The sequence below is a fragment of the Taeniopygia guttata genome, chromosome 1, assembly GCF_048771995.1.
Source record: "Taeniopygia guttata chromosome 1, bTaeGut7.mat, whole genome shotgun sequence".
Classification (NCBI taxonomy): Eukaryota; Metazoa; Chordata; class Aves; order Passeriformes; family Estrildidae; genus Taeniopygia; species Taeniopygia guttata.
In genome coordinates, this window is record NC_133024.1 from 59,783,969 (window position 1) to 59,811,429 (window position 27,461).

Below are 27,461 nucleotides of genomic sequence, written 5' to 3' on the forward strand. Positions count from 1 at the left end.
CCTATTTCAGCAGGTGCCTCTGCAGGACTTGATTGTGTGCACAGTGATAAACAATTACAAAGGGACATCTTACCCTAGGGTAGTGAGACAGTCAGGGAAAGAATGGGAGCTAACTGCGCAAGTTTACATATGTGTAGGCATTTGACCATGGAAAGGATGCATCCAGAAGGTGTTTTGGTTTCCAAACCTACCAAGAAAGGCTACATCTATTCAAGGTTTATCATCTGTTTCATGAATCCGACCCTATACAAAGACCAACTCATTTACCAGGGAAAGACTTTCCATGAAAAAAACCTAAAGTCTCCTTAAACACGCCAAATTGATTTCTTCCTCTTCAGGCACGAATATCAATTAAGCAGAGGTTATGTCCTAGCTTAAAAGCAGTGTGAGATTTATGTGAACAATCAGTTTCAGCTACAGGGAATTAATTTTAAGTGTATACTGTAGTCATAGGAGTACATTATTTCCTTTCATCTCATTTGTTTCCTGCTATTGGCACTCCGGAGCAAGGGTATCTCAAGTAAACTTGGCTTCTCGTTATATATCTGAATCCTATCCACACAACTACAGACACCTGGTGAAGGGTCACATTCAGCTGAACATGCTCAGCTGTGGGCAGGTGACATCATGATTCAGTGGAGACACCTCAAGGTTTTGTAGACATCGCTAGTAGCGGAGCTGCAGCTCCAAGGAGAAGAGCAGGTGCTGAGTGGCCAGAACGGGTCTTGTTTGCACTGGAGTGGTACATTTCTCACTTGGCTGCTTTACTGTTGTGCCACCCTTGTTATTTCTGCTATTGCTTTTTCTCCAGCTTTGAGCATAACAGGTACCTTGAAAAAGCACTGTACAGAAAGGGTGAACCAATGCAAACCCAAATTCTTACAGGAACAAAGCCAGGACAGCTCCACTGCAGCCATTCCATAGAGCTGAGCTGCTAGGAGCAGGAAGACATGGGGAGAGCAGAGGCTTTCACAGGTTGTGTGCTGACGTGAAGGAAGATAAATTTAGGATTGAGCCCTAGTTTCTGTGAATTGTGCTTTACAGGAGAGAAAAAAAACCCAGGCTGTGGTTCACTGTTTCCATAAGAGATATAGGTATTGAATCATATTTTTCCTATTCCAAGATGCTTGTGTTTTTGCCTGCATGATGACCTTGCTTCAACAGTAAGAGTGAAAGGTGATCCCTGCTTCAATCTGTTCCACCACTAGGGCACTCCTGTAGGAAGTAGCAGATTGCAGCTCCCTCCGTTTTGGGAGAGGCTTCTTACTAGTTGAGTTGCTCTGTAAACAATGGACGAAACATAGACTGAAAGCTGCTGCGAGGGAGTTGTGTCTTTTCCTGTCCTCTAGACTGTTAGTCTGTGTTGGGTACACCCACAAATTAAATACAGGATCTAGTCCATTGGGGAGCATGGGACTATCTGATTTTGCACCCAGGGAGGTACAAGTGGGAGATGCAGAGCTCAGCGAAGTGGTCCGAGGACATCAGCCCAGGGCAAAGAAGCACACTGGGTACATTTATGCATTTTCAGTGGCAGCTTTGGTGTACAGGGATTCTTGATGACTCAAAGTTATCAGGTGAGTCTTGTGGAGTCAGAGACCAAATAGCATCTAACTGTATTTTTAAGGAGCTAGATCCTTCCCCCCAGTCCCCAGCAGGTCATATTCATGAACAGGTGAAGAAAATTGCACAATTTTCTCCCACACTGGCTTAGCCAGCATCCCTCAAGGGAACTTATCCACCCCCTATTGACTGGGGAACGACTGAAAACCTGGGATATTTCAGTGTCTTGACTACAGAGAATTACTCTCCTCTGTAGGGACAGGTAAATAGTTAGCAACTACAGGATGCAAGAAGAAAAGCACCAGCTTGGGAAGAGACAAAATCCTAGATGGCAACAAAGAGATTTGGAGATTGGAAACTCAGCAGAGAACATGTCACAAGTGCAAACCTTCCCAGACCGTGGCTGACTACTTGCCCAGCAAGGACTCTTTGGGTGTCTGATGGAGGCACTGAGCATTCTAGTGCTTAGTCTGGCAACATATTAAATCCCAGATATCCCTTGTCTGTTTCAACCAATAAATAACTGTGTTATACTTCAAAGTTGTGGATATCCTGCTTACAGAATCTCTTTGTGCATAGCAAAATGTGCCTGAACAAAGTGACCTAGAAAAGGAGGGTGATTGTTTCCTCTCTCCAGTACATAAAGCCAGCACAACCAATAGAGGAAAATTGGCTTTCTTTGTTCTGGTTGTCCCTCTGAATTGTCATCTCTCCAGCTAGTGAGCATGAAACACTTTAATAGTTATTTGTTGGTGTTGAAGTTTACCACAAAGGCATATGGGTAAAAAACACAGCCAAACTTGTACTTCACCTGTACACAGGTGGAAAGTGATGCATGTAGTATATCATGGTGTGGACTCTTTTTAAGGGCAACAATTTAGATTTTAGTAAGAGCCACAGCGAAAGACTTTTTGAGGATATAAACCATTCTGGTAAGTGGAAAGTGTCTATGATATCAAAAAGAGAAATCTGGTTAAAGATTTTTGGTTTGTGTCTCAGAGTTTTGAGATCACTGAAAGGGTTCAAAGACAAGTTTGATTCACCTTACCTAACATCTGAACTTCACAGACATCTGCTCATTACCTAGTCAATGCAGGATCTCCCAAGAGTCAGGGTGAATAGCATTACTCACCTTGTGATCTGCTTTTGCATCTGCCCTAGGCATACCTATTTCCCTCCACTGGGTTAAAATGGGGCTCTCCATTTATTCAGGCGTTCCTTTATATTTGGCACCCAAAAAGAGTAGTGTGCAAGAAGGGAGGAGTCACTGAGGGTGTGGAGTGAAATCAAATAAGGAGTACTGGGTCCAACTTGGATGGAATTAACTTTCTTTGCAGAGGCCCTTATGGTGCTGGACTTTGGACTTGTGACCAACAAATCTGTGATTTGAACACAAATCAAAGTGTTGGTCAAATACAAACATTTTAGTTATTGCTGGGAAGTTCTTGCACAACATCAAGGTTTGTGTTTATCACTCTGATTCTCCCCAACAAGTTTATTTGGGTTGATTGAGAAATTTGGAAGGGATACAGCCAGGACAGATGGCCTGAACTGATCAAATGTGTAGTCTGGAATGTCATATTAATCAATAAATTGGGCAGAGGGTATTCTTTTCAAAGTAGTCATTGCTTGGAGACTGGCTGGACGCTGGTCTGCTGATGGGAGGTGGCAAGTGACTGTATTTGCATCACATGTTCTTTGTTTTCTCTCTTTTTTCTCTTATTTGATTACGTTAATCTTAAGATCTGAGTTTTTCTCACTCTGTTTCTTTCCCCCATCCTGCTGGTGAGCAAGCAGATTGCAGGTACTTAATTGCTGGACAGGGTTATCTTGCCACAAGGGGTAAAAAAAGCCAGATATAAAGCAACTGCAGAAGGAATAAAGTAACATCATCTTTTGAAAATTAGTTTGTTTGTGACATCTGATGAAGAACTACAGGTGAGGGACGTCATAATCTACACCCCAGGGCCAGATGAGAGTGCCCATATGAAAGCTTAGCAGTGTTTCTCTCCACCCAGGCCTGCTGTAGGTGAATGCAGCAAGAGAGAAGTGATCAGCTCTGTAGCTTTTCCATATACAGCCCTGGTGTGAGGCTGTCCCAAAACAGGGCAGACATGGCCTGACCACAGGCACTTTCAGCATTGCTTATGTCACGTGTACCTCCTCTGATGGGCTTCATCCTACAGCTCTGCCCCTTCCCCCCGCTGCTGCCTCCCCTCTCTGTGGCTCTGAAACTCTCATGACCCCATAGCTCATAATGACCCTCCAGCCTACAGCTTGCTGCCCATGCTGTTCACTGTACTTGCAGCCAAATCTTGGCCCATTGGCCAACACTGCACCAACATATCTTTACAACTTTTTCCTCATTTTTGGTTGCTATTATTATTTCACACAGGCTCCATCAGGGTGTTCTCTGAACTTAGGCTAAACTTCCTTAATGACTGCTTTAACTTCTTATCTGGTTCTGTGTGACAAGAAATGTTTAAGAGCTCTGGCAACCAAACCTGTTGTGCCAACACTTCTGCAGCTTGCTCTCGGTTTACTGGGTTTCTTCTGGTCCTCCACTGAGGTGAAGCTGTGATAAATCAGACGTGATGGGTGCAGCCTCAGTGACCAGGTTTGGGAGCCTCTTTTTTTATAAAGTGCAATTGTGGAAATGTGGCAGGCCATTGCTTCCAGATAAATGCAGATAAATAAGGAAAGACTAAAGTGGGTTGCCCTCCCCTGCCTCAGGATGTGATGAAGGACATGGCATTAACAAGTCTGCTCGCCAACACGATAACATTTCTGAGCACGGAGCCAGCACTGGCACCCTCAATGTCTCCTTTCCCTACCTCCTTAGAGACAAATTGACCCTGCCTAAGTAAGAAAGGACTTTCCTAATCACATTAGAATCAGTTTAGATGGCAGAGAGGGTAACAAAATTAGAGCTTTTAAACCATTATCTCTTCTTAATGAACATCTGCGTTGATACAAGCCCATGGAGAGTTAAGGAAAGCTGAGCTATGTCTGATCTCATTACAGCTTTAAAAAACAAAATATGGGATGGAGAGCTGGTTCATGGCTGTAAGAAAACCATCAGTCTCTTTATAAGTGGCAAGAAAGGGCTCTGTTCAAGCCCAGAATGGCTATATACTGATTCTTGATTTAAAAATAAAATGATCTTTGATGCTGCAAGTCATTTCCTAGCTCCCATATGCAAACTAATATAATACCTAGTCAAGTAATGTGTCTATAATTTCATATTATATGTGTCATGCCATAGTGTTTTAATCCTGTTGTCTGCATCTTGTTTGATGCAATAATTGTTGTACTATTTTACATAATCAGAATTAATATGTTGTATGGAGATGCCAGGGAGCGTGTCTGATCTGCTTGCTACTACAGCAATAACTGAAGTGATATTGTTATTGTACTCAGAGGGAAACATGAACTCTGCAGAAAAACTGGACTGGATGAAACTGAGAACAGGACTGGGTTTTGGCTAATGTCACATAGACCGGTATGGCGGGTCAGGAGTTATACACTGGTCAGGAGTTTTACTGTCATTGACACATGTTTTCTTAAAAAAAGTAGATGGGAACTGTTCACATATTTCTTAGAATCAAAGGGTTGTTTAAATTGGGAAAGACTTTTAAGATCAAGTCCAAATGTTAACCCAGCACTGCCAAGACCACCACAAAAGCACATCCCTAAACACCACATCTACATCTCTTTTAAATACCTACAGAGATGGTGACCCAACCAATTCCCTGGACATCCTGTTCTAATGTGTGGCTAACTTTTTAGGGCAGAAATTCTTCCTGCTATCCAATCTAAACTACCTTGACACAACTTGAAGCCATTTCTTCTTGTTCTGTCTCTTGTTGCCTGAGAGAAGAGACTGACCCCCAACCTGGCTACACCCCTAACATAAATTAGAAAGAAAATAGGACTTCCTGTTGACTTATCAAAGTATAATTTACTGACAAAAAACACTGTCCTTTTATGCATATATGTACATATGAAAATAAAACTCCAGATCATCCACAAACCTGAACAATCAGCTCACTCCCTGGTTCTTTTTGCACCACCCCAGCTACATCTCTCCAAGGTGAAATTGCTATGGCAAGAGCTAACCCTAACCAGCTGAAGAAGTAATTTGTATTTAACTTCAGGAAAGAGGTTACTTCCCACCCCTCTTTTATTTATACATAACCCACCAGTCTTAGATGTTGATGTTGTGCGAACATCACTTCTGCAACACATTTATGTTGATATGTGTAAGGGCATATGTGCTGCACACACACACACATCTCCTTTCTTCCAATTTGGCAGAAACCTAAGTCTAATTTTGAAATGTCACACCTCACACATAATCACCCAAAAGAGTTTGCAATGCAGATCCCTTCAGCAATCTGGTTCACAGCACATCCCTAAAGCCAGTAATACTGGTAACAGCCTGAGACGGGAGAGCAAAATCCTTTTAAGCCAGCCTCACCACTGAAGTATTTTATGAAACTACTCTCTCCATCTACAGACATTTAATTGCTACCTAGCTTTTGGCCTCATTAAATTCCAGATAATTAATCCCCAAGTACTAGATATGCACTCTGCCCCAAGACACTTCGACAGGTTTTCTTAGCAGTGGCCCTGAAATGATTATTTCCTGCTCTCAGTGCTGAACATGCTGTCTCAAGCAGTTTGATGCATGCCCATTAACAGCACACCACTTAGCTATAGTAAGAGCAAGAAAAATACAGGAGAAAAGTACAAACCTTGCAGTATCATCAACATTTCTGTGCATTCAGGTGATGAGAAAAATGCAGATTTGTCTACTTCCAGGACAATTATCCTGTTGCTCTCCAGGGAGCTCAGTTTGCAGAATGGCCAAAGAGCCAGGCTGAGCTCCAGAGCTGCTGCCATGCACCTCTCATGCCTTGGGATTATTACCTGTCCATCCATAGGGGAGAGAACAAAACCCAGTCCCTATATTTTGGCATTGAAACCATCTCCTACTCAGACTGTTCATTATCCAGTTCTGATTCAAAAGTGGATAAAACCTCTAGGAAAGGAGAGCAACATTCTCCCTGTTGTTCAAAAGGAACATTAAACTTTGCTGCAATTTAGTCCTAAGTAAATTCTACCACAGACTTAATTCAATCAAAACTTCTCTCTTCCTCTTCAATAATCAGCAGAAGGCATTTGCTGTAGGTCTCCCCTGCATGAAGCACAGCAGGAAGGCAGCATCCCACAGGCACTGCCCAAGCACTGCCCTTGAGGACAAACAGAGGCATCTTGCATGAAATTTGCCCTTTTGCCCTCAGGCACTCAACAGTGTCTTCTTTTTTTTTCTATTTTGTATAACAAGTTTAGTACAATCTTCAGATGATGCAGCACAGTCATGAAAGTAACTTCCTTAATTTATTTTCTATTGAATTTAATTTAATTGAAATCACAATTGAATGATTGTGATTTTCTAGATTCTTTGTGCTAGCAAAACAGCCCTGACAAGAGCTGGGATGTTCGCACAAAGCCCATGGATTTTGGGGTGAGATAAAGAATAGTGTTTGTCCTTCAAAGGACACCTTTTCCTCACTATAAATGCTATCAGCTTACATTTACTTTTCTTCTTTTTTTTAGCACTGTATTGCTGTTTGTTGTATGAACAGGTGCCTGGACTGATTATCTCCAAAACCAGAATAATTAATGGCTTTCTGTAACTTCAACATCAAATGTATTTTGATCAGTTTCAAAAAAAACCCCCTTCTTTCAGCTAATGGGAGGTGCGAACCTCTAAGTGCTGAGCCCGTGAGACTTTCTGTGACTTCAGAGGAGATTTCATCTCTCATTCCACAAAATTACTGAGAACATCTTAATGAAAAGAGACTGGAGTTTTCTCTTTTCTGTGTTGCAGGTCTTGCTTTAACCTCAGAAAGGCCTTGGTTTTTCCAGCTCTAAAATACAGGTGACAATATTTATAAGCCAACTGGGACTTTCTACTTGAGGGACATTTTATGGAAGCCTAGCTATTTGCCAAAGACAAGCACGATATTTTCCAGATCAATGAGCCATGATCTCTATACTGCAGGTAAAAAAAAAAATAAAGGTACAAGAATGTCTAGTACCAGTCCCCTGAAACAGGAGCTTCAATACTTAATTAGCACAGAAGTAGCATTAAGGCATTTTAATTCTGCCAGGCTGGTAAGGCCAGGGCAAAGGGAGCAGAAAGCCCACAGCTGATCCCTGTGGTATGGGGTGACCAGGGCTGCTTCAGGAACCTGCAGGAGCAGATGTTCTGTGGGGAGAGTGCTCTCTGCCCTCTCCTGGATGGAGAAGCCAGCTGGATGGGTCAGGAGGTGACTGGGGGGAAAGTAAATGGGCAATCCAGCAAAATGGGGCAGGGGCAGAAAGCTGCAGCTACCTGGGAAAGCAGTGGGGAGAGCTGGGACTCTGCTGTGGGGTAGGTGGTGTGTGCAGACATCGCTGGTTTTACAGAGTGCTGAAGCATCAGTCAGGAGGTTTGCAAGCTGGGGTGACTTTCACAAAACCTCAGAGGGCAGAAAGTGCTGATCCAGCAGTCAAGATGAGCTGTATCTGCACCTGCAAATCTGGTAGGGAGAAGAGCACAGGGAAAAGGAGCTGTGGAGGGAGAAGGCTGATGTAGTAAATACCAAGGGAATGTAAGCCTTCTGCAAAGCTGTACCAAATTGATACAAACCTTGCTGCTGTTTTGTTAATATTCAGGAAGAAAAAAACACAGAACAGTGCCTTGCCAGTTTTGCCAAAGCCTTCAGAGGTAATTGAATGTAGCTTTTTTTTTTTTTTCTGCTGACAGTAAAATTTCTAAAAATATCATATTTTGCCTATAGACATGTGATCTCTATTGATTAAAGTCATTGTGTTCAAACCAGAGGAGTTTCTAAAAGACATCTGGGAGATGAAGTTATGGCCTTGAGCTCCTGAGGAAGGATCTTGGTTTTGGATTTGTGCAGCTAGCCTGATTAGGTTGCATAAAAGCCTCTTCTAGCTTTAAATGTAAGTCTGTGAGGCAAGAAAATTTCACTGTACCCTCACCACAGCTTCAGCCTGTGTTATGTCAGTGAAATTTCAAATAGGAGCATAAAAGGAAGAGCCATTTTACTTGTGCAATTTCCATCTCATCTGGAGAGTTACAGCAGAAGGAACACTAGAAAGATCACCCTGTTGCTAGGTCATGATGGGTACAAATTCCCTTCCTAATTAATGTTTGTTAATGTGTATGTATCACTTAACCCTGGTCTGAGACAGAAATGTGTTGTTCATGGCAACCATGTCCTCTCCCCTGATCATGATGGGCCAGCAGCTTTATGAAAACTTTTGGTACCTGCTGTCTACAGAAGAGTTGATTTATGGTTCTCTTAATAAATATTCTTCTATTACACATTGATTTTCTGCATGTTTAATAGTTTAACTTTGAAATGATGTGAAGGCCAGAACTATATTAATGCCATACAAACAGCAAAATGCCCCAACATAATAAAGCAAAAAATTATTGCTGACCTGCAGCTGGTGCATTCTTCCTCTGAGAGCCTCTCTAAGCATCATAGCCAAATGTTCTCTCAAATAATATTTCTCAAAGGTGAGCTCATAAGTGAGTTAATTAAATACCAAATTGGTTATTGTGAGTGCATTTACTGGGCATGAAAAAATAATGCATCTCTGACATTTCCTTCTGTAAATATGTTTTAAATCATTTGTTGGTAGTTAATGGCCATCCTGCAAAATTAAGGCAAATAGATATGTTTTGGATGCTATAAGGCAGCTGCTTCATGATAATTTATTAATACCAATAGATTATGCTTAGATAAAAATTCTGGAAAATCAGGAGCATCACATAAAGGTATGGCATTTATTGGTTCCCTGTGTGTATCTCCTGGATTAGTGCAGGCATGGAAGACAGAAGACACACCCACATTAGCTACAAGGGCAGCACAGAGCAGGGAGGGGGCTGATCTGCAGCAAGCTGTTATATTTTGAAGATAGCCTGTCCACACTCCCTGTTCCCTGGCCGCGATGTCTAGGGTGGTAGCCAGCACTGCAGAACACCACAAGTCACTTGCCGCCATGTGACACAGAGCACAGATGCAGGCTTGAGGTACCAGGGGGCACTGCATCTCTCCTGCTTTGGTCTAGAGAAGGATTTACCCCTTGAGCATATGAATTTATTTCCTTCTTCACCTTAGGGACAGGGTGTGAGGGGTAAACCCATCATAAGAAAAGGCTTCCTGTTCTTGTACCTCTCTTTGACTTTATGGCCAGGGCAATCACCTCCCGTTTGGAGATCTGGCCATGACACTGTATTGCAGCCCAGTCAGCCTTAACCTTATCTTGCACACTGAAAGTGAAGATAATGCATGAAGAAAATATCATATGCAATAACCTCCCTACTCATTTGCTACGGTGACAGGTATCAGGAAAATTAAGTTACTTGGCAAGACAAAGGAAGATCTTGCTTTTGACTGTGTAGTACATGTACATCTACTATTGCCCGATACGTCCCTCCATTCTTGTTTGGCCCTGTCCTAAGGCAGTGCACAGTACGCCCTTGAAATTTCTGCCAGTTAAGAACTTCCTGGAGATCACTGAGCTTACAAGTTTTTTTCGTTTTCCATTTGATATTTGGACATATTGTATGAGAATTAACTCCCCATAATTAAAGCCCAGAGACTGGGTGGCTGCACTGCAGACACAGACTTCTTCTTCAGGTCTGGCAATTCCTGATACTTAGGACTGAACGATACACAGTCTGAACACTGTTGTGTACGGGGAATCACCAAGAAAACCCAACATGATGAAGACCATTTTTGTTTATTGGTGAAGATAAGGCTGGCAAATACTTCCACACATTTATTTTTTTATCAAGTTCTAAGTGTGGTGAAGCCTAGAAGATTGAGCTCCCCAGGGTCTTGCCTTTGCCAGGGAATAACCACAGAGGTTGCTGCACTGAAACATACTTTTCCAAAGCACAGCCTTCAGCTATGATCTAGGTGGCTGAATTTTACTCAGGTTGGAAGCTGAAAGAAAAAGGTGCCAACTTTGCTGTTTTCATTAGGGGAAAGAGTCAAGCTGTTGGCACAGATCTGCCTCCAAACCCCAATGCACGACCACAAGGGAGGTTAGGGAGATGTGCATGCTTTGTGGTGCCTACTTCAGACCCTCATTTTCTGTCCAGCTCTGCCTCCTCCCGTAGTGCCAGGCTGGGGGGCATCCTCTGCCTCCCTCCTGAAGCCAAGCAGCGATGGCACACTGCGCAGTGCTGAGGCGGCGTGATTGCTCCTTCCCTTCTCAGTTGTGGCTGCATATTAACCGTGGATTAATGAGCCCTCTAAGGATTACTTAATGCTCCTAAAATGCTTTATATTTTCTACTTACATTGTAATAATCATTAAGGGATTAAAGTAAAAAAAAAAAATTATCAACTTAGATGGCTACAGTTAAGCTTCAGCATCCTCATTTTGTTTCTTACCTATTTACAGCGGTGAAATCAGTGGAGTTTATCCTTTGGCCTTACTGATACCAAAAAGATTGGCAACTTCACAGTATTTATGGCAACAGCATCAGTTTTGCAGATGGGCCCTTTGCACACACAGTGAAAGGTAACCTACACAAGTGATTTAAGTATTTTGGCCTCCAACCCAAATCACTTAACTGATGTCAGGGAATATTGTCCCTCACTAAATTACAGAGAGATCAAACCAAAGACAAATATTCCTGCAGAGCATCCCAGCTAGATGATGGTTCCTGCAGCTCCAGCAGCCTGATGGAGTGCTGCAGCACATGGATAGGTCCATCAGGTTTGGAGGCAGATAGACCACAAGGCCTTGGCAGGATGCTGTTGAACAGATCCTGTCTCCTGCAGGGCTTACAGCACCCGCCTGATGCATCTGATTATCCTCTAGGCTCAGCCTGGCTCCTATCGAGCATCTGCTGCATCTCTGCTCCATCTATTCTTGCACCCCAGCTCCAAGACCTAGAGGGGCAGGAGACAGACAGCCTGCCAGGGCTGTTGGTGTGCCCAAAGGCTCTGTTTGTACAGGGAGGGGAAAGGCAGTTTGGGGAAAAGAGGAAAGCACAGCAAACTCTGTCACTGTTCCCTGTAACCTGGGCCCAGAGTATTGGATCAGTCACCCCTGAGGGCTCTCTAGGGAGCTCCTGCTGATTTTGCCCATGAGCTCAGGAGTAGATGGATGGATCTTGGGGAAATCTTGGTGATGTCCGTCAAGATGTAGGGTTGTTCCCTATCAGGGAAACAAATTACCCACAAACCCAGACCTGAGTTGTAGGACTTCTTGGCTACAGAGGGTAGATTTTTGTTCAGCTTTTAACACTCAGTTATTTGCAAGTACCAGGTGGCGCAGGTCTTCCTGGAGCACCTTAGATGTAATTTTGGGTCATCCAGGACCAAAGGAGGCTGCAGCCCACTGTGTGACTTGCCTGTAGAGACCCTCAAGGTCTTTTTCCACAAAGAAACCCCTCAGAAGTTACTTGATCTGCAAGTTTCTTCTAAAAGCCAAGAAGCAAAAGTTACAAAAAGTAAAACTTACATTACAAAAAAATGCTGAAAGGCTGCTTTTGGCAGATTTTCCCTATGAGTGAGCAATGAAAAGATTTTCCCTTTCCCAACATCTGCTTCATCAGACTGAGTTCTCTTGCTACTGGCTGTTCATTGGCCTCTGGCAAATTGAAGTTGCCTTAGTTAAAGCAGCAAATAAGCAAAATATCCAGACACAGCCTGGATTTATCTGTGAACTGGGATGTTCTTTTCTAATCACTGGTTTATTATTAAAAAATCATTAAAAGCTTAAAAATTATTAAGAGATACCAGTAAGCTCATGTTTAGCTGCAAGTGTAAATTATCTCCAGTTGCCTTGTGAAGCTTCTGGAGATTAAGCTGCTTTCAGATCTGTTTTCTGATAGTGTCTTCATCTTTTACCAACAGCCTGAAACAAATTTCAGTCTTTATAATCAGTTATTTACAAATCAGTGATTATGTTTGTGCAACCATTCATGACCTTAATAATTTTGAATCTCTTTTTTGAAATACTTTCCATGGAACTCAGTAGAAACTCAGTAAAAGTTTAATTTTCTTTTAAAGCTGTATCATTTCCCATGTGAATTAGACCCTTGAGATTCTAGGCAGGAACAGTAACTGGACAAAGGGCTCCAGTTTGGCTGTAGGGGGGGAGCCAGAAGAAGCAATGGTGAATTATTGCAAGCATTTGCATCTGTTTTCCTGACACAGTTTAAATCTTAACCTGGGCATAGCCATGAATTGTCTGCAGGCAGACACATACCTCTTTGTAAGGAATGTGCTTCTGCTGCATTGCTGCTTTCTTTGAGTTTGCACTCTGCTGAGGCTGGTGTTTGTCTGTGAAAAACTTGTATTTTCAGCCACTCCCTGAAGCACAAATAATGAGAAGTTTAACCTTCTTGAGTTGATGTCCTGAGGGAAATATTTATATGGGACACTTCTTGGCTCAACAGGGGTAAAGACATCCTCAAAAAGCATTTGCCAGAATGATGATAGAGAGGAAACTGAATGAGCCAGACAATGCCCTGATCACATCACAGCTATTTCCTAGGAGTGTGAGGAGAGAAAATAAGATGTGAACATACATCCCAAGCCAACAAACCTGAAACAAAACATTTTTGAAGAACCTGTGTCTTGGGCTCCTGTCAGACACCTTATGGTGAAGGTTGCTATGGTGGCCTAGGACATTCCTGATTCCAGGACCAACACAGCTACTGCCAAGGCAGCAAAGGAGAACATGTACCTGCATTCCAGCTGTCTCTCTAGTCTGACATACAAATGCAAACTATTTTAATAAACCCACAAAAGGCTGTGAAATGGGTTGGGGATGGCCTAAGGACCAAATTTTGTTTCCCCCCGCTGCTGCTGCTGCTGCAGGGCTATGACAGCTTTTAAGGAACCAACAAAGTCATGGGAATGGCAATATTTCACTCCAACAAAGTCCCCCAACAAAACACAGGTCACCCACAGACTTCCATACTGCAAAACACGAGCTGGCCTAAAAATGCTGGGAAAACCAGCATTTCCTCACCTCTAGTGATTCTATCTCATCTTAAGTCACCAAAATCTGCTACACCTCTGGCTTTCACTGATCAGAGATAAACAGAAACAGACTCCTCTGAGCCTGTGAGCAGACCCAGAATCCAGACAGGGAACAAATATTACACTACCTAAGTAAGCTCTCTGCTTTGTGCCTCTTTTCACAGCAAATTAACACAGCTTGCACATCCAAAAGCAGGTCTGAAGCATCAGGGATTCTACCATAGGGGGAAAGTAATCATGAAGCAGTTAATTGAATAAGCCCAGGAATTTTCTTTCTGCTGGAAGCCATCCCACAAGGAGAATGAGAGGAAGATTTGTCCAAGTGGATTATTTTCTCCCTGTGACTTGCTCCATATTATTTTCTCCACTCAGCACTCTTTAAGAGCATGTTTACACTTATGCCATGGTGCAAAGTCTTTTCTGGTAGATGTTGAACAATCTGTCTTCTCATTGTCAGAATTTATTTAGCATTGCTTGTAATTACAAATAAGGGTACTTGTCCCAAAGCATATTTTAGAGAATGTCTTACTCTCTTTTGCCATCCGTCATATGCCACAGTGACCTTCTTTCCAGTTCAGACTGATTTAATTAGCTGGTGATGTCTCTGGGCTTTAGACCACCATGAGGATTTGGATTTCTGATGAGTTTAAATTACCAGATACTTGTGTAACTGGCATAGCTCCATAATTTTTTCACTGATGTAAGTCTCCTGTGCTGAACCTTGGATTCCCAAGTGCATCCCACAAGCCCTTCTGTCTGCCTTCTTTGTTATTTTCAGATATATTTTTCTGATATGACTTTGGTCATTGTTGAGGCAAACGTTCAAAGATTGCTCTCAACCCCCTTACTCTGCTGTGTCTGCCTGTTAGCACCAAGTTCTGTTTTTATAGACTATTGCAGGGTCAGAACACTTCAGGTGGGAAAGGAGCTCTGGGCAGCTCTGGCTGCGATCTCAGAAATTGCACTGCAGCTGGTTTACAGTCCTGCTAAGGAAGCTCAGGATAAGGCTGGTCTTTGCCCTGAGGTACATTGCTGGCTCATGTTCAGCTTATCTACCAAGTAAGTGCCCTTTGTCCTTCTGTCTTACCTGGAAAAGGTTAATAAAATCCATGCTTTATTCACCCACTTTACCTGAAGTTCTCTGTCATCAACTAGTCTAAAAAGTAATTCCCTAAGTTTTGCTGGTGATGAGTTCCTTCTAGTAGAAATAAATTGAAAGCTCCAGCATGCAGTTATGTTGCCAGACCTCTTTTTGCTATATCTGAAATCTCCATAAAAGCTTTCTTTTCTGGAGTGGAAAGAAAGTTGTCTTACCTCAACCTGTATTAAACAGTGAACATAGTATTTGGTGTTACTGTGCCCAAACTTTTGGATTTTTCTTAAAGAGCCTAATATTCTGTCTGGTTTTCTTTTTCATGAGTCAAAGGAACTGTAGGGTGCCAGAAGGGTTCATTTAATTTAACTTTAGTTAAATCTAATTTAATTTAACATTTAGACAAAAATGGCATATCCATCCCAAGCTATTCTTCTAGCTTCCTTGATTGTTGGTGGCAAGAACTACAGTCTGTCTTTGAGAACAAAGAACGTCACTGATCCTAGACTCCTAAGGATGTTGTCTCTCTCACCACAGAGAAAAAGCAGAGAACTCACAGTGCTGCCCTCCTTTTACAAGTAAAGCCTGGACTTCCCTGGACTCCCCTGGCCTGTGGTGTGCCTTTTTATGCAGGGGAGTCCAACCAGTATAGAGAGCACATCCTTGTGTGCAACCAGGTGTCCTCAGCTGAGCAGACATTGCAATGTAACCCTCAGACATCCCTACTGAGGAGGAGGACGTGTTCAGTCTGCCCTGAACCCTTGAAAAGAGGTGGGTAGGTCTGCTGAACTCCAGCAGGTTTTTTTGTATGGTCCTTTGCTGGATCAAGTTTGATAATTTTCAGAATAAGTATGTCTGAGTGTCTGATCCTTCAAAACATCCATATTTTTCCATCTGTGCATGTGCTTGACACTGAGCTCCTGAGTGCTCCTGTTGAGGCTGGGTTACTGCTACAGTCATCCCACTTGCCACTATCCTGCTGTTCCATTTCAGCCTCTCATTTTCACAAAGCCTGAAGGTGACCATAACCATCCCCTTACCCCAGCTGCCCTATGTAATCCCTGTGTGATCATTTACTCCATTTTTAGGCTTATTACTCTGCTTATTTTCCACATGGTGGTTTCCAGGAGTGGAAGAACATTTTCATCCTCTGCTGATGTGGTTTTCTGATGTGTCGCATCCGCCTCCTTGCTCATCTACAGCATTTGTGCTCTGCACAAGGAGATGTTACCAATTTAATATTTTTCTGTCTTATTTATGCTCCATTTCTCTATTTCTCCTTACATTTCAACTGGCATTTGATGTAAAAGAGTGTGTGATCTTGTGTTTAAAATATTCACAAGGACTGGTGCCTCTTCTCAGCTACGCATTTACTAGGAGCTGATGGGCAATTCATCAGCTACTCTGAACTCTAATATTTCCATGTGTGAAATTTAAGGCTGTTCAAATGATTTATTTTTTACTGAGGAGGCCAATCTGGAAGTGAAAAAGAGTTTCAGTTTGGATCAGTTCAGAATGAAATTGCTCTGGAAGAAAAGACTAGAACTGAAAGCACTGCATCTGGTATGGAAATAGGTGGTTAATTTCTTCCCAAAGTTGTTTCAAAGATTTCTGCCTTTTAAGAAAAGAGCACCAAAATAAACATACAAAATACTCAGAGGTCTCTGCTGTTCTCCTCCAGTGATGCTTTCATCGTATTGCTGAGATGAAAGGGGAGAGCTAAAGATAAATCCATGAATGTTATATAAGATGCTCAGAAATGCCTCTGAACAAATAAAAATACTTCAAATTGTACACTGCACGTGTGTCAGGAAATTTATTGGCACTGCCAAGATGCTCTTCCCGCTTTGGAGAGAGCTGTGGGAGAGCTGAGCAGAAGCATTGCAGGTGGTTATTAGCAGCAGGTCACCCAGAGCAATTTTCAAGAAGTCTCCATGCACAAGTGAAATTTTTCCATTCAGCACAGCCCTCAATAATCCCAAGGGGTAAGAGCTTTGTGTGAGGTTCTGAAAAACAGCTGAGCCACTGCCCTGCCCAGCTGTTTGCCCTTGCAGCATGGAAGCAAAAGGGACATGTGTCTACTTTGGCAGCATGCACAGGAAACTGCCAGCTTAAATCCCTGCTGAAATTGGATTTGCTTTGCCACACCAAAGCATAGGGCAGATATTATCTTTTGGGAGCTCTTGGGATCATTTTCATATCTCACTATGCTGGGTGGACAACAAGGGCTGTGGCTCCTTCACTTGGACCTGCTTGCTCGAGCTCCAGGCCAGCTCAGGATGGCAATTAAGTTTTGCAGGCATGAAAAGCCCTTGGCTTCCTTGCCAGCTGCATCCATGGCTTGTGACACAGTTTCACTGCTTTTTGCAGCTCTCCTGGTCTTGCCTGTGATCATGTAAAAGTGAAACTTCATCTGTCAAATTGGTGACATCAAGGATTGAATGATTGTGATTTCTTCTGAAACAGCTTGGAGGAAAATAGACATCCAAAGTTGCAGTGAAGTTAGTGATGCTTTCAGCAGGAGCAAAAAAACCCAATTTATGTTTTTGAGTGACATATGAGGATAATCTTTTGCTTTAAAACTTTGGTAGAGCAGGGAATGGGAAGCATGAAAAAAAGCAAAAGCAGAGAAGAAAAGATACTTAACAAAAAGAGGCAAGCTATGGAAAGAAAGAAAGAAAAAGAATGCAGTCTGATAGGGTGTTTAATGACTGAACATCCGTGCTTTTTATTTCCAAATACACCACATGTGTACAGAGGTAGGCTGGGAAGTTGTCATGTTCAGCTAGACACGAGTGGCTTCCCCTAGCTCCATCAAGTCGAAGTGGCTCAGCTCTGCTCAGTTCTGCTGCAAAACTCTCAGCAAAAGCAGTCCCAGTGTATTGCCTAAACCTAGCTCAGCTCTCATGTGCTGCCTGACAGCCAGCTCCAGGGGCTCCAAAGAGAACTGTGGCTCTGTACCATCCTGTGCCATGCCATGTGTGCCAGTGCCGGTGCCACAGGAGGTGCCAAGGGCAGCCCATCAGTGTCACTGTTCCCATGGTCACCGTGCCAGGGGAGCAGCAGGCCTCGGCACCCCAGCCCCAGGCAGCCAGGAGAGCATGGCTGTGTCCTCCCTTGCTCCTCACTTCCGCACTCAGTTCCCGGTAAAGCTGCATGAAGACTGTCCTTCCCCCACTGCCACCCTGTGAAATGATTGCAGGATTCAGCTTTTCTCTCTTGTGCACTTGGCTGAGGGATGCCAATTCCCTGTCGTGAGGGGAAGACTCCGGGCGTGCCAAAGTCTCAGCTCAGATCCAGGCAGAACAAGAATTAAGGGCTTTTAAACAGCATAGGAAGCACCAAAGTCCCAGGAAGGCAGGGCACAGACACAGCAGCTCCTCTCCCTCATTTTACCAGAGCTCTTGGGATCTGATGTGCTACCTTTAAACTCAATTTCTTGCATTACTTAAGAACCTCAGATTGTTTCTGAGGAAAAAATGAAGCTTTTAAATGTCATCCAGATACATATGCTGGGAGTTCTTTGCTACCAGGTGAGAATCTTAATGGTTAAACAAAAAATTATACTCTCTGTAAATTCTGACTTTGAGGCAAAATTCATGATGTCTGGGAACCTGACTGAGGACATTTTAACACCTGAAAGGACTTGCAGGACCATATTCGGTGTGTCCCAGTCTGCTGGGAAGCAGAGACCTTGACACTGATTTAGTGTAATCAAGCCTTGTATTAAAACACGCCTTTTTCCTCTGCACCCTCTGTGTTAGTAACAGCAATTACTCTGGGACACCATTTCTCTCAAGAGAGTTACCTGGACTATTATGTCTAACCCAAAGGGCTGCACTGAGAAATTCCTGATATACTGAGCCATATCAGAGTGGGTGGGTTACAAAGTAATATGTGGCAGTGTCTGATGGCTGTTCTTCACCCTGCTGTCAAACACCCTGTCAAGGGGAGAGACATTTCTCTAATATTAAAATAACAGCACTTCCATTGATAACATCTGATTTCAAATGTCCCGCAACCAGGTCAGATTTAATATAGAATCAGAGAATCCTATAATAGTTTGGGTGGAAGGGACCTTTTAAAGGCTGTCTACTTCAGTCCCACCGCAATGAGTAGGGACATCTTCAATGACATCAGGCTGCTCAGAGCCCTGTCCAGCCTGACCTTGAATGTTTCCAGGTACAGGGCATAAACCACCGCTCTGGGAAAACTGCCAGTGTTTCACCACCCTTATCATAAAAAACTTCTTTGTTATAGCTAACCTAAATCGATCCTCCTTCCGTTCAAAACCATTACCCCTTGTGCTATTGCCTCAAATTCACTCTCAAAATCAAATGTGGGTAGGAAGGGACTCAGTGCTTGCCTGATGCCCCCTCCAGAGCTGTAGCAGAACACACAGGACCAGTTAACAGCGGTAATTAACTTTCTGCAGTGGGTTTGGGCTGGGAGGTGAGGAGAAGGAAGTCCAAGCTTATGAACACAGAAACTTCTGAGCTGGGGGCTCTTTCCCTCCCTCCCTCCCTCTCCCAAGGAGACTCGGTGGTTGTTGCTCCGTGAGGCCTGGCAGAGGCTGGGAGCTGTCCCGCTCTGCAGCGCGCAGGTGAATGGATCTCAGGCCCAAGGTTCATGGCTGCTGCAGAGATTCAGGGCCCCTCGAGCCGAGAGGCAGCAGCGAACGGAGAGCCCCCGGGGAGAGCTGCCTGAGCGTGCTGTACCTCCCCTCTGCAGGGCACCCTTAAAGCCTCAGGACAGATCGAGCCTGCTGGGGTGATCACCTAGAACTCCTTCAAACAGAGGCATGGCTGAAGGAGGGCTGACAAAGCCCTGCCTGCTGTTACCCACATCCCTACAAAAGGATTTCAAATCTGTGCTCACACAGCCCCAGCCCACAGCTGGGGTGGGAAGCAAGCACTTCGCCAGGAGCCCAGATTTGCAGGTAGCAGAGCATTTTGCAGATCCTCTCACTGCAGCTGTCACAATCCTGCTGGACACTGGGGCCAAATGCCACTTTGTCCCCAAATCACAGCCCTGCATGGGAGATTTGAGGTTGTCTGGGTTGAGACAGGGACATCCAGGTATTGTTAGTAGCAGGTTTCATAGTTGCTCTCCTCCTTTCCACCAAATAAATAGATCTCATGGGGGTGTAATGCACCCTAGCTCTTTAATCCTCCTGGGGATAAAGTGGATTTCAATGCTATTTGGCTAGCCACTGGGTGCAGAGCCAAACTGTTATAACAGGATTCAGATCTCTTCCCTAAGTCAGAGCAGATTTGCTTGTTGCTTTAAAAACTAGCTGAAAGAGAGCTTGGACCCATAAACCGTGTTTCAACCCTTTTAGAATATTAACATTGAACTATTTTTTGTCCTTGTTTGATGATTTTTTTTTTTTTTTGTAATTCAACAAGCTCCTTGAAGTCCTACAGAGGTGGAGATTGGTGTTTTTTACAAGAGTAATATATACACAACTTTTTATTATTTTAAAGAACAGTTTTCACACTCCCCAAAGAGTTAAAAATTGTGTGTAAAAAGCTAGTAACTCCTTGAATGAAGAAGATCTGTTTTACTAAGCCATATGCAGCATCTCATGAAGCATCAGCACCTGTCAGGAATGTGGTTGCATTTCTGTCCCTTGCCATGTGAGGCTGGCTATTGGGACAGGGACTGATGCTAAGGACTGAGGATACTCCCCCAGCTTCACCTTGTTTGCAGTTTGCAGTGCTGGGGAGAATTGTTATTGACAGGGGGCAAATGGACAGGAATTCACTGAGCCTCATCTCTGTGGGATCAGAAAACCCTGCCCATTTCTTCCACACAAGTGGAGAACCTTCAAACTTTCCCTGCATGCTGGGACCTGTAGCCAGCAGCATTAGTGCTGCTCCTTTAATTGGTGTGGCTTTGGAGGGAGCAGCCACTTGGATATAGAGCTCTGTTGCCCAGCTGTGCCTCTCCAAGAGAAGATGTTATGTTGACCACATGCTTGAAAGAAGGCAGGTTACAAAGAAATAGATATAATATGATTGAGGACGAAGGTGACCTATAGAAGTGTGGTAAGTGGTTTTCTCTGCTTGGCAAGTGAATTTTGATCCCAGCATAGCACTGTGCTGTGAGACGCTGCTATGTCTGGGAAAGCTTTGTAGGAGGACAAAGAGCAGAAAGTGGCAAGAAGGACAAAGGCTCTGAAACAAACACCCCCTCCCATTCATACTCCTGCCAAAATGACAAAACAGAGGTGGACAGTTGCAAAATTGTCTTTCTTTCTTAGAATCAGCCATGTCAGCCGGCTGAGTGCAGGGAAAATAGCAGAAGATCAATAGAGGTGTCTGTACTGACACTTTTACCATCTTGCCCTTTAACACAGAAATGTTCATCAGCCTTCCCAATTAATGAGCCTTTCAGTGGTAAGAAATACATAGCTTGCTCTCTAAGTGTATGCTTCTCTACCAACCTCTGGTAGAGAACCTCCTAAAAGAAGAGGCAAGTGAAGGCTCTGGTCATTGTCAGAGGTCCAGGCTGTGACGATGATGACAGCATTCTGGCACAACTTTACAGGAGTGCCCCCTTGTTCTGGCTGTGAGTCTGAGACGGCAGAAGCCAGTGCAACCTTCCCTGGAGGATACCAGGTCTCCTCTGTCCTCTGCTGCTTACTGAGTGATTTCTGCAATGCCACATCTCTGACACACATACATGATCACTAGCCACAGATCCTCCTGTGTGGGCTGAATCCCACTACATCCCTGAGCACTCCCTAGGGTGGAAGGAGTGAAAATGGAGGTCCTGCAGCAATTGACTTTAATGAAGTTATTTGTGCTGGCACTGATTGAAGACCTGGCCTGTGTGAAGGATGTCAATGTGCATAATGACACCAGAGTGTGATGCCTGTCATTTATCATTTGCACCAATCAGCTAGGAGTCCCCTTGCACCAGCACTGTGGAGATACAGAATGAAGTAATCCCTTTGCAAAGGGCTTATGATTTTGGAGTAAGCACAAACATTTAAGTCTTGAAGAAAAAGGAAAGAAACTACATTGCTTCCAGCCCTTGTTTCCTAGCAGGTTTGTATTAATTGACCGCAAACCTTAACACAGTTTTCACTCCACTTGTCAATTGTTAAGATAGATTTAGGGGCTGTCAACAAAATGCTGCAGTTGAAAAGACCCAGCTAGAAATAATAGACTAAGAAACATCAAAGTAGTCATGATACTGTAAACCACCACAGAAGAATAAGTTTAGCCCTTTCACATTTCATGGTCCCTTAGATGCCTTTTGTGAGCCTCCTTGTGCATCCTTGGGGGAGAAATGGGCACCCTGAGAAGCAGGTTCACCTGGCTTCACTCTGACACCAGGCTTTGGACAAGATGCCTTGCTTGCCTGGAGCCAGCAGGCTCCAGTTGGCCCACAGGCTGCTCTGGGTGAACAGATGTTTGTGCCATGCTGGGCACAAAGGGACCTGATCCTCACATCTCCTCTGGATGCTGCCACAAAGTGATGCATTCCTTACGCAGCTGAACACCTGGGGAGCACATCAGCGCTAAAGCCCACCATATTTATGTGGCTGGTGGTGAGCTGGGTAACCTGGGAGCACTTGCACAGCACGTTTCACTCTACAGTCGGAGGGGTTTATCACAGCAGAGGGTTTCTCGTCAGCTTGTTCATCTGAACAGTGTCTCAACAGGCTGCTGTGGAGACACCTGTGCCTTTGGGTTCCCAGTGCAGCCTTATCAGGGGAGCAATTCCCACCCCGGTCAAAACAATTCTTATTGGGGCTTCACTGACACACCAGGCCTTTTCCTGGAGGGTCCTGTTTGTTTCCAAGAGAATCTGCTTCCAATGCCTGCATTCAAATGCTGCCACAGCAGGACTGAGATTGTTCATCTTTCTGCTGGGCTTCTTGTCTGAGCAGTGAAGAGCTGAACCATGGGGGATTTTAGTAAAATGAAGTGCCCTGTATGTTTAACACAGCTGCAGCTCCTATCATAGCAAACCTGCAACTCAGCAGAACCTGCAATGATAAACTTGGGACTAGTCTTAGGTATGGAGCAAATCACACCCCTGTGTGCTTATGGGACCTTATCAGACAGTTCCCCTGGCACTGAAATTGTGTTGGGACCTGTTGTGCATTGACAGCCTTTTTTCTGCTCACTTAAAAAAAAAATTGAAATTATAGATGAAAGTAGCAGGAGACAGTCACATAAAAGGGTTGAGCGCAGAAGAATTCACTTACAAAATTTCTCCGTGCACTTAGGAATGCAGCTATTTCTTTTACTCATTCAGACAACCAGATGCTTTCAGATAATGACAGGGCTGTGTGTTTTTAACTTATCTTGTGAGCAGCGTGGTGCCGGGAGAGGCGAGCCTGCACCCAAGCGGTTCAGCCCCGGCGAGTGCTTGCCCCAGCTGGCAGTGCTCAGAGCACAGCCTTGCAGGAAAATCCTCCCGGAGCCGGCACCCTGCTACAAACAATCTCTTCCTGCCTTAGCACAGCCTGAGACGGGAAAGATAACTGTGGGAAACATGCCTTTTTTTTTTTTTTTTTTTTTTTTTTGTGAGGTGATGCTATTCTGAAGAGGGATTTGCTCCATCAATGGACATCCCAGGGACCAGGAGCTCGGGAAAGATGCTTCCTGCAACCCCTCCAAGTACCTCACAAGGATGCTTGCAGAGCAAAAATAAGTTGTCCTGAATTAAATTAATTTCAAAGCTTGCACCAGGATAGCGGAGCTACCTGACAAGTCAGGTCAGCAAGGACTTCTCACAAAACAGAAGCCAGTTCATTAAAGTTGGTCATTCATTAGTGTGATAAAGTAATTAAAGTCTCCTGATTACTTTCTCCCCCTGCTGCTCCATCTCTACTACAAACATGAAGGCTTTGGTATAGATGGAGCTGTTGACACTTTGTCAGTGAAAATTCAGAACTGTGCAAGTAAAAGAAATGGTTTTTTTGGGGACTATAAATAGTTTTGCATTAAAGCAAATGTATTCTCCTTCCTAAAATAGATTCACCTTGCAAACAGCTTAAGAACAGTTGCAGCGCCAGAAGAATTCCTTCAACTCCCCCCAGGAGACAGAAACAGCCGGTTTTCCCCTGAAAGAGCAAACGACAGCAGAGGAGATTCCTCTACTGCCACCCCCCTCTTTCTGTTCCCTACTGCCGGGCAGCATCCCTCTGTGCTGGGGTGTCAGCCTGAGAGACCACACAGCGTCTTTCGACTAGAAAAGGATGTTAATTCATCCAGCTAACTTTTCCAATCATTTTTACTAACCGCTTGCAACATGCACGCTCATTATGTGGGCGAAATGGATGAGGAAACTTTGGGGAGGGGGAACCGCGACTTCCCACGATCGCTCTGAGCAGTGGGTTGCTTCTCCTTTGCTCCAAAGGGAATGATGCATTCAGACAATGCAAACATCCTCTCTGCCAGGGCTGCAATGTGATAACAGCACTCTCCCCTTGCTGCCAGACCATAATTTCATTCCCTGTGGAGAATCACGGGTGGCGGTGCTGGGGAAGACGAGGAGATGTTAGAAGAGAAAATATATTTTTAACTCACCTTGAGGCTGTGTGTTGGGTTGACGACGCAGACAAGTTGCCCGGCAGCTGAGAAAACCCTCTTTGCCTTGTAGTGCTGAAACCGCAGGTGAATAAGATCTAACACAGCCCCAAAGCACTGGGTGAAGAAAAGCATCACAACTTTTGGTGTTGCTGCTGCTACTGCTGTTCCTGCTGCTGCTGCTGCTGCTGCTGCTGCTGCTGCTGGCAGGGGAAGCAGCCAGGGAGCTCTGGAGTCCTTGAGCCCGGGCTGGGAGTGTAGTCGGCGAGAGCTGCTCTCCGGCACAGCTTAGCATGCCTTCATATTCATCATCAAAATAAGACGGGAAGAGGCTTGCAGCAGCGGGGCGGCCAATGGAAAGGACAGGAATGTTATCCTTGAGGTCCGGAGACAGCCAATAACAAATGCCTCCCCTCCAGAAACTCCCTGATGAATTGAGCCTGGTGGAGAATGTATTATTGAACATTACCATACATCAGCACATTGCATTTATCTTGTGATTACAGCCAGTCATACGTAAGGCTGTGGAGATATGCAGGCAAAATTGATTGCTTAACATCTCCATTTATTAATTGCCTTAATTTAACAAAGGAGTGCTCAGACAGCAAAGCTAAATGCAAGACGCAGGGAAGAACCCCTCCAGTGAAACTGTTGGAAAGTAGCAAAAATAGGTTAAGCAGACTATGTTTTACTGAGGGAGAAAAATCAAATATGCAAAGAGAGTTACAGATCCTTGCAGGGGTTAAGCAGAAGTAGAGCTCGCTACATAAATAGATTCTCGTCTGTGCATTCACAGGCTTCAATTTGGATTTTCATTGCTCTGAAGTTTTCTAAATTTTATATGCTGCTACTTCACAAGAGTCCCAGCACACAAATAACATTTTCTCCATCATTGAAAATAGGAGAGGTCAGGTCTCAGGTCTGGTGTAACTTGGAATAACTCCATTTAGAGACAGCAATGTTTTCCTGATTTACACTTGCTGGTGGATCAGGTCTGTTGGACACAAAACATGGTAATTACTGGATGCTGGAACTATGGGAGCATAAAAAAGCACAGAGCATGCTTCTAAAAATAATGAAATACGTGATGCATGAGAGCACACACACACACAGAGAAACTTGCACTGAGGGAAAAGTGGCTTTTAAATCAACAGAATAATTAAACATGCAGAAGGCTTTTCCTTGTCATTCATCTGCATATCAGTGAGCAGGAAATTACAAATTAGCCATTAAATAGTCCTAGGCATTAAAAAGGAATTAGGGAAGTGCAACGAAAATAAACATGCTTTTAGGTATTATTACCAGTGCGTATCTCTGTTGGTGGGCAGGGATCCTTCTCGAGCCATTGAGTCTCATTAAACTTGAGTCCCTGTAACCAGTTTTTCTGGGAGGTGACTAAGCTGAAGCAGCTGAGGGAATCAGAAAGCACATTAATTTCATGGGACAATCCTGTGTGATATGTTGCTCTGCTTGTTAATAAATCAAAGAGAGTTAATTTAATTAGTTCTCTGCCAGAACTTCCTATCAGGGTACTATTTAGGCTTGCTAGCTAAGTACTCAGATGGCTTATTTAGCCTGGGTAATCCTTTTCCCCTCCAAAGCGGAACAGAGGGAAGTAGCTTTTATTTCATTCTTTTTTCTTCATTTTAAAAGTGAGCCCCATGCTGGGGGTGAAGCTGCTGCTGCGGACACAGCAGCCCCCATACAGCACAGGAATTAGCCTGGGACTGTATTGTCACAACTGCCTCTTCCTAAATCAATACCACAATCCTGCCTCTGCCAGACTGTAGAGACGATGTGCATGAAAAAAAAAAATCTCAGTAGATAAATAAGTGAAAATAAGTGAAAATAATGGAACAGCTGATAACACAACCCCCAAAAAAATGTTAAGGATGGGAGGAATATGTATCCCTCAGTTCCTAACATTTGGTTGTAAATGAGAACAGGAGATAATTTTTGCAATGCTGAGTGACACTTTGAGAATATTTTCAGACAGACTTGAGGACAAGTGAGTGAATCGATTTGCTTAAATGTATTCTTTCTCTCCCTGTTCCCAAAGTAACTGTGAGCCTCCAGCAAGTTATTATTTGGTTTGGTTTTTTTTTTTTTTTTTTTCCTGGTTTGTAGTTAGTAGCTGCACAAATCTTGATACCAGGAAATTTCAGTTTGCAAGTTACCAGGGCAAGTATTCTGCCATGAAGGCCATAAATGATCTAAAGGTCCTTGCTATTTGCACTGGTTATTACCACCTGAATCCCTGGAGATCATTTCTGTTTGACGATTGACTAAATGCCTAGACTTGGGAAGCACTACCATATCCATGGGCAGCAGAGATGGAAACCCCCCATCCCTGCAGTCCTGCTAACCTCAGGGCTCTGGCAATTCTGTGATCCTCTCCTCTTGAGACCCAGCTGCCTTCCAGGGTTGGCAGGAGAGGTATCCATGACCCCACAGGCACACAGGATCATCTTCAACCTGAAAATGTGTCAGTACCTCTAGGCTGGTGTACAAAAAGGATTGCTGTTCTCCAAAACAAAGACCACATTCAAGGATGGGTCAGGGACCTTTGCAGTGCTCAAATCCCTGTGTGCATCTGTGCCCATCATACTTGCTACATGTGACCTCCTGAGGAGCATCTGTCTGCCACCAATATTTCTGGAGAAGGATAAAAATGAGCATTCAGGGCATCTGAAGGTAACTCGTGCTCAGTGCATGGGCTCACATTCATGGTGGCACATCTGGAAAATATTTTACTGCTTGTATTTTGTCCAAAGACTCCCACACAGCACCTGCTTACTGCATTTCAACACAGGACTTTTAGCACCTGCTTGATGAGAGACCCTGCAGCCACCAAGATACAGCAGCTGGCTGTGCAAGCAACTTCACTTGCAAAGGATCAGCAGCATCATCTGGCATATGGGTGTGGATCCAGTTCTTTCTTCTGCTTTCACATACAGAGGGTCTGGACCAGCATAACTCCATTAATTTGAGCTCATGGTGGTCTCACCCAGATTTGGATATCCAATGTCAGCTGCCCCACCTAGCCTCACACCCTGGAGTGGGTTCTTAATGTCATTATTTAACTGTACGGAGGCAGCCAGAGAGAAGAGAAACGAGTTCACCTGCAAGGGGCGCTTGGTGAGCCCCATTTCACTGCTGG

General features: G+C 44.0%; 1 protein-coding gene across 1 annotated transcript in view; it reads right to left on the reverse strand.

Moving 5' to 3' along the window:
• Positions 1-26,072, reverse strand: part of SIAH3 (siah E3 ubiquitin protein ligase family member 3) — a 42,884-nt gene extending 16,812 nt beyond the window's left edge. The window contains exons 1-2 of the mRNA XM_012569741.5: positions 25,604-26,072; positions 24,302-24,741 (exon numbers count right to left, since the gene is read on the reverse strand). Of these exons, the coding sequence (XP_012425195.4) occupies positions 24,302-24,436 (135 nt within the window). The 5' untranslated portion in view covers positions 24,437-24,741; positions 25,604-26,072. The remainder of the gene's footprint in view (positions 1-24,301; positions 24,742-25,603) is intronic.
• Between the last annotated feature and the right edge of the window lie 1,389 nt (positions 26,073-27,461).